Source organism: Peromyscus eremicus, chromosome 2, assembly GCF_949786415.1.
Source record: "Peromyscus eremicus chromosome 2, PerEre_H2_v1, whole genome shotgun sequence".
In the NCBI taxonomy this organism is placed as follows: Eukaryota; Metazoa; Chordata; class Mammalia; order Rodentia; family Cricetidae; genus Peromyscus; species Peromyscus eremicus.
In genome coordinates, this window is record NC_081417.1 from 39,804,255 (window position 1) to 39,812,386 (window position 8,132).

The 8,132-nt window shown below is 41.9% G+C and overlaps 1 protein-coding gene across 1 annotated transcript in view; it reads right to left on the reverse strand.

Moving 5' to 3' along the window:
- The window catches only part of Dnajc5b (DnaJ heat shock protein family (Hsp40) member C5 beta), a 75,863-nt gene that overhangs the window by 10,009 nt on the left and 57,722 nt on the right, over positions 1–8,132 (reverse strand). The window contains exons 3-4 of the mRNA XM_059254038.1: positions 3,962–4,175; positions 601–772 (exon numbers count right to left, since the gene is read on the reverse strand). Coding sequence (XP_059110021.1) covers positions 601–772; positions 3,962–4,175 — 386 coding nt within the window. The remainder of the gene's footprint in view (positions 1–600; positions 773–3,961; positions 4,176–8,132) is intronic.

Below are 8,132 nucleotides of genomic sequence, written 5' to 3' on the forward strand. Positions count from 1 at the left end.
GGTGGGGCTGCCAGGCAGAGAGAATAAAGAGAAGAAAAGGGAGGAGTGAGAAAAGGAGAAAGAGAAGATGATGCCAGGGGCCAGTCACACAGCCACACAGCCAGCAACAGAGTAAGAAATAAGAAAGACATACAGAATAGAGAAAGGTAAAAACCCAGAGGCAAAAGGTAGACGGGATAATTTAAGAAGCTAAGGCCAGGCATTTATAAGTAAGAATAAGTCTCCATGTATTTATTTGGGAGCTGGGTGGTAGCCCCTGAAGAGTTTAAAAAAATCAATTACATTAGCTCTCCAGCACTGGACACTCTCACCCTAACTTTCCTGAACCCAGAGACCATTTCTCTTGTAAAGAGAAGGAGAACTATACTTGTTTTACATCATCATGGGCATTTAATAATTTCTCTCTAATATTGTGAAGTTTAGCCTTTCTCTATGCTCAGTCAAGGTCAATGCCCTTCATCTTCTCCCAAATATCCACTAAAGCTGATAGTCTTGGGGAGTGACCCTGTACGGCCATTGGACCTGTTACCTTAGTAAGACCTAGTACCCACTCAGCTCTGTAACATGATGCCCATGACCTCTACTCTCCACTTGCCCTACCTTTTTCCATGTCAGTCTTGATTTGTTCCTCAAGGTCCTCTGGTGACACGTAGAAGTCCTCTTCTGCTGTTGATGATTTGGGCCGACATCGTCCACAACAGCAGTTGCAGCAGCAGCAAAGGCAACAGCAGAAGTAGCAGCCTGTTAAGAGGCCGATGATGATGAACAGGGTCTAGGGCAAGCAGAGGCAGATCAAATCCGGAGTGAGCGCCATGGAGAGGAAGACGACCCCAAAGACAAAGCCTGTAACTCTGCACCTCAGAGGCTTAAAGACATCTCAGCGTACCCTGCATGCCACACACTCACCCTTATCCTTACCCCTGCGGGAACCATCTTTTAAGGTCCTTAGAAATAACTGTTTTCTCACAAACGTTTGTACAAATGAGACCTAGAGGAAGTTACTTTTGGTCAAAGTAATAACATTTGGCACTTTCTTCTTTTTTCTTAGGCTGTTGTGAATACTAAGAGTGAGCAAAGCAAAACAAAAACCAGACCAGCCACTGGACAGAACATCTGCTGGTCAAGCCCCGCTGACTTGTTCAATGGAAGTCAATCATCACCACAGAAGCATGGCAGGGTAATGCTCCTTCTCCTGCCACCCCACATCCCGGTTAGTAATCTGGTCCTGCATAGCCTCTCCAGAAGACCCCTAAGTCCTCACTCTCTTCCCTCTGTGGGTCAGGGGGCTTTGTGGATTCTGCTCAGTGTCTCTGGTGTCACTCTAAAGCCTCCTGTTGGCTGCTCTGTCCCCACGCCTGCTTCCTTTGACTTCACCCTGTGTGGGGCTGCTGAAATGGACTATGTGAAAACCTGGTTCTCTGGAACTCGTGCATCTGGTGCCTAACCCTCCCAGCACTGGCACAACCCCGTTCCTGCCATATGGCTGGACTCTCCATGTGGATTTGCTTGCCAGACTTCCCCGCCCCTTCTTCAGTTTATACCCACCTGTTGTCTAAGACACCTCAAAAATCACCTTTATGGTACCTTTTTCCACCGTGAAACAATGACCACCTTATCCTTCGTATCCCAGCTGTGTGCCGTATGAACTTAGATCTCTACTCTGTTCCCGCCTATCCTTCATATCTCAGCTGTATGCCATATGAACTTAGATCTCTACTCATTTTTTGCTGACAGTAGGAACACAGATCAGCTGAAGGGTCAGTCTCCTTATACCAGGCTACAACCAATAGCCATCCTTCAACCCCGTGTGGCTGGTGGATTAGTACTTGATGTGTTGCAGACACCGAGTTCTATTAAATTAATGAGTATACAAAATAATAGGCAAGCAAATTATTCGTTCCTCCCAGGGAACAGCACCAATAATTCCCTACAAGCACAAATGCCTTGCTCATTAAACAGGAAACACTTTTCTCTTGACTTTCCCAATCAGAAATTCCAAGAAAAATCCCATTTTTTTTTGTCAACTGAGAAAAACCAAGTTTATTATAATACGTAAAGAAGTTTGTACATCTTAAATCTTAATGCAGATTTTAAATAATCAGTGAGTGGGGGTGGTGCACCCATCTACGCATTCCAGCTCCAGGAATGGGATGGAGCCTGAGGATGGCTTGCAGAGGGGACTTTTGATCACATACATTCATGGTCTCTTTGCTATGTATGTTGTATGATTTCATCATTTCAGGGGAATTTAAAACCCCTACTTGCCTCCAAGAGCTTCCTGTGAGCATTCCCCAGCCATGGCCCTCAAGGACCTGTGCCTTTCTTCACCTATACCTACCTGCTTTGTACTGTGCAACTTTCATATTGTTTTCTGAAAATCTCCTTTTCATCCCTATCCTGTTTCTTTCTCCAGGGAAGTTGCCTTTTGTGGGAAACAGCCTTACTTCAGCCCTTACCACATTTACTACACCATTAGATACAAGCAGGTAGCTGGTATTTTTTTAAATGTGCATCTTGAAGGTACATTGCTTCATGCATATGGAGCATACTTAATGCCACTTTGATGAGTACTACGCAACTGAGCTTTGGTACAGCAGAAAAGGAAAGTATACTTCTTTTTAAAGAGCCATGACTAATTGCTTTGCGTCATGTGTCTTTGCTACTGAGTGGATGAGGCTTATCTATAGGAATTTTAATCAACTTCTTCACCTTCCCGGACGAGGCAATCCACTCTCATCTTTAGGCAGACAAGGTACAATATTCAATCAGGTAAATGTGTGTGGTTAGTGGGTCTGTAGAGTCTTTCCATGGGAACAGTGTCATGCCTGGAAGAAAGGGTCCTAGGCAACCCTTCAAAAGCCCATTTTATTATATGATTACTAGTCTGCCCTCACCGATGACGTGGTCAGAGTGTTCCTTCTTATTCCGCGCTCCAAATCCACTTAGCACCATCTCTTTCTCCCAAGTTCCCCACAGAGAAAGGTCAGTGGGGATCGAGGGAAGTCAAGTGGGGCTCTGTGTACAGACCGTCTCTCCGTGCTTACCTACAAAACCATACGCTCTCACTTATCAAATTCTTCATTATAGGAAGGTGAAAGGGGAGAAAATGGCAATCAAAATTCTACTCATAATTCATAATTCTGCCTTTTCTGGAGAACAGGGCTTTTAAAAAAAGTATTACTTACCACAACTTATGTGAATGTCAACTGCCCACAAAACACCTTAATGGAACATACGTATGTTCTATATGTAAAATATTACTTTTTATCAGAAAGAACATTAAAATTCTTAGAAATATAAAGCCATCACCACACATACATATATTAGGTGTTCCAGGGAAAAGAAGATAACTACTAAAATTCTGATTTATTAAACCTTTACATTGTCTTTTTCTTAACCAGGTATCTATCAGTTTCTCTGTCCCTGGCCAATTCTCTGTCCTCTACTACTTAATTCTCACCTCCCCTCATCACCTTCTCTGCTGCCTCAAGGCAGGCTCCAGCTGAGCCTGTGACACAGTTACTTACCCTCATCCTCCTAGGTATTGTCTTTGCTGACGGAGCCTAGCTATAGATAGTAAAGTACATGGCTAAATTTGTCTTATAATCATTTATTAAGTAGTTGTCACACTAATAAATAATTTTGGGTTTTGAGCAATGAGTCAGTTCCTAATTAGTCACCACGGGAGAAGAAGGGAGCAGTCAGAATTAACCTAAAGCTCCAAACTCAAATATAATTAATGTCTAGAAGTCTGTTAAGTCATGTTGGATTTCATAATTAATTGATGGACTGATGAAAAATGGTCCCCAAATAACAGCTTTCAGTGGAAGTGATGTCTCATTTTATTTACAAGAGTTTAATAGAAGGAAAGTTGGTCTTTCTTTGAGATAGGGTCTAAGAGGTTGAATAATACTGTGATCTTCCAGGAAATTGTTTTTGAAGAAAGAAAAAGTGATTTTACCTTTGCCCACCAGCTTGACAGCATGAAGTATGTGTTAACGTTTTCATCTCCAAATTGCTCAGCCACGTAGAGTCCCAGCGATCCATACTTGTCATAGATGTTTCTCTTGGACACGTCGGTGAGGATTGTGTGGGCGTTGTTGATTTCTTTAAACTTCTCAGCAGCAGATGGGTCATCTGGATTCTTGTCTGGATGGTATTTCAGGGCTAATTTTCTTTTAAAATTAAAAGTAAGGAGGAAAAGCATTAGCTGTTTATCAAAAATTACAATGACATTTTACAAGGGGCAGGGTTCATTTGTACATCTCTTCTTCACACACATACTGTGGGATGTTAAGTTTCACACTTGCCTAAAAAGTAAGTTCTCATTACATGACGTCATTTGTTCCAGCGTGCAGAAACAGTGCGATTTTCTCCCTCACATCCTCCAAGAATTCTCACTAGGTAAAAGCTGTGCCTGAAACAGCTTACTACTGGCAAATGAAGGTGACTGTAGTCCACCCCAACATATGGAGGTCTTATGACTTCTGGTTTACACTGAAATTCCACTTAGAACCTGTAGAGCTACCTACAGTGGCAGAAATCCATGTTACATATTCTTAAAGTTAAAGAATAAAATAAAAACTCTTAAATCTATATTACCATGAACAAATATTTGGGTCCCTTCATAAGTCCCCTGCATGTCTTTATCACCTTTTAGGTTTCTTTCTTTTCTTTTTTTTTATTTCTGGGTGCTGTGATCAAGTTCTTTTTTAAAATATTTTTATTTTATAATTAACTTAATGTCACATATCAGCCACGGATTCCCCTGTCCCCCCTCTTCCTACCCCCTAGCTCTCCCCTCCAACCCACTTCCCATTCCCACCTCCTTCACCTTTTATGTCTCTAAACAAACCCATGATTTTTATTGCTTCTAAGTACACAATTGACTTCTTTCCACAGAGTTCTTTCCACTTCCAACAGTCTGGGCATATATAATTATGGGTATAAGGCTCTTCCTCTTTCCCATGGGGATTATAAAGCTGATCCTGAGGATATGGTCTGTGTTCTGTGTTGGGGGATGTCTCAGATTGTTCTTAAATATACTCAGCTATAAAAAAGCAACCTGTATAATGGATTTAACAAGTCAGCCATGTGGCATCCTAGCCAGAAGCCATTTTTCTCACTTCCTTCAAGAAACAATTCAAATGATTAAAGCCATGTTCAAAATCGAGCCTTCACTTTCTTTTCCCACTAAAATGTCAATTATATGACCCTCAGCTAAAGTTCCACATGACTGTTCTTCCCCTCATGCCCCTCCCGGGTGTGCACAGGTGCCAAGCACTGCTGGGTACAGTATTGAGTCAGACACAATGGTTCGTTTTAGTGCTTTCCTAAAAGCCCAAAAGCAGAAGAGTGCCACATATTAACACCAACCTGTAAACTAAACCGAAAAATCACACTGTTTTAGGCATTAGAATTTGCTGATTAAGAAGTGGATGGAAGTCTACACAAGCTAAGGGCCAAGGATGCTGAAGAAGAACCAGAATACTTGGAAATGTAAACCGAGGTCGATAATCCATTCTAACCCTCAACTCAGAATAAAGAAAGAGAAAAGACTAATCAGAGTTTATTAGTTTAAGTTTCATTGACCAAACTGGTTTTTGTTTGTTTGTTTTTGCATTATTATTATTATTATTATTATTATTATTATTATTTTTGCTTTCAGAGATGTTTGGAGTATCATTAATTTCTTATAGCTGAAACTACTGTTGTCATGGTTTTTAAATTCAGAATTGATAAGGAAGTCTTTACTCCTAGCCCAAATGCTTACCTTGTCATTTTTGAACTTTTTCAGTGTCTACTGTATGCCATCACTTGTGAGCTTGGTTTAAATATTCTCACAACAAGTATGAGAACGGGATTACAGTGGCCCCATTTCATGCTCGAGAATACATAGATGCTAAAAAGTGAAGTATCCTGCCCAATATCACACAGCTAAAAGTCATATCTAGGCTTGAAACACACACGATTTGACTCTTAGGTCATATGCTCTTATATTCTGCTCTATTGTGTCTTAAAATAAAAAATTTTGTCTTTAGTCTGTGTGACGTGAGAGCCCACCAGAATATTCTGCAATCATCAATATACCCAACTCTATCTTCAGAAGGCTTGTGCAATCCGAAAGCTGGCCAAGGCAAAAGTGGGCAGTTGCTTCTAGGGCCTTTTCTAGTGCTCCAGGCAGAATCTCGAGTGGTGGTGGAGGACAAAACAAAGCGTAATGTGTTCCTGATATACTTTGAGTGACAGCTGATGATTTGGATGTGAGGATGAAAGAAAGATGGGGATGATAGCGAAGTTTGGCCCGAGCAAACAGAGTTGGGAATTACTGGTTAATGAGATAGCAAGGGACTCTTTTTGTAGTGAGAAAGTTTTGATGGGGTCTAAAAGTTCTATTTTGGACATTTGAGATGCCTATTAAAATTCTAAGTGGATCTAGAGAGCTATAAATCCAGAGTTCAGAAGGAAGATACTGTAAGAGACACACATTGGGAAGTTCTTGGTAGGCAGCTGATGTTTACAATCATGAAATTTTGCAAGAGAGTCAAAGAAAGCAGTCACGAAGTTCAAAGACAGCTTGGGATAGGATTGAAGAAAAACTGGCCATGTAGAGAGGACGCACTTACAGTCCCAGGACCAAAGAGGTCAAGGCAGGAGGCTCTTGAGTTCAAAGCCAATCTGTCTCAGAAATCAAAAACATTTTAAAAGAACAATAAAAAGTAAGGATCAATGAAACAGAAGGAAAAAGCTGGACAGTGCACAGTCTTGTGATCCAAGGGAAGAGCATTTCAAAGACAAGCAATTCCTGAGAAGGCTGATGCAGGGAGGCTGTGAAAGCCAGGGACTCAGAACTGACCACTGGGTGATTTAGTAACCTGATATCCTTGTGACATAGACACACACACACACACACACACACACACACACACACACACACACACGCATGCAGGGGGAGAGAGAGAGAGAGAGAGAGAGAGAGAGAGAGAGAGAGGTCTAAAAGAGAGAAAGGTTAAAAAAGTAGGAAATAGGAAAATGGAAGGCAACCACCAAAATTGACAGTGTTTATTAACAGTAAATTAACAGTACTTAGGATTATAGGTGATTCTTTGCTTTATTTTTGCTTATTATAAATATACGTTTTTGTCAAAGCATCTTGAAGCTCTGGTGACAAATCTGTTCTTTTGGGACATCTGGAAATTCAGGTTTTGCTGCCTTAAATGACCTATCACTGAGCCAGAGGGGGTTAGAGAAGTTTAAAGAAATGTCTTCAGAGTAAATACAGTGTTCACTGTCTCAGCCTCTCAAGCGGATTCTTTAAGCACATGTATCTTTATGCATAACACTCCTGGAATTCTCACATGCATAGCGTTTCTCCGGGTTAGATCTCAAGACACCACGTGTCATCCAATCAAATGCAAGGGCTACGACCTCTGCCTGGAAGGGAAAGATTCCCTGGAAAATGGTTCTGATAGGCCTTGCCTTGTTCCAGGCTTCAGTGGGACACTACACACCCTACCCAGACTCCGCCAGAAGCCTGGCTTCCTGTCATTTTTTACCCTGTTGGATCTCCGTCAGCTCGCAAGGGCAGATGCACTCAATCCATTTATCACACCCCTCTAACAATGGTGTTGGCTGATTTGGAGGGCTGGAACGCTTCCATTTGTAGCAAGGCCAAGTCCTGGCTGTCAGTGGTGTTTTGACTCTTCTTGGCAGACGCTCTTGGCTCTGAGATTCCTTGGCACAGATGGCAAAGCAGGGGCAGATGCCAAAATCTTACAACTGCTTAAGCAGGTGAAGTCACTGAGTGTCCCACCTTCTTGGGATTATCTCCAGAGCCAGCAAACACGGAGTCGACCTAAGGGTTGAGGAAGCTTGGACTACATTGAAATAGAACAATCGCTTGTTTGTGCTAAAGGTATTTCTAGTTTTCTATGTACGAATGGTATGGTATTCAACTAGAATTGGACTTCATCTCCAATCCTTTGTGTGCTTTCCAAAAGTGTCCTGTAAGGGAGATAAACTGGTCATGGCTAACACTCTCGGATCAGACCTACCTCCTACTCTCCCCAGCCTCCAGTCTCCTGGGGCAGATCCTGATGGGTTCACCCAGCTCTTCCTCCATGGGTTGAAAT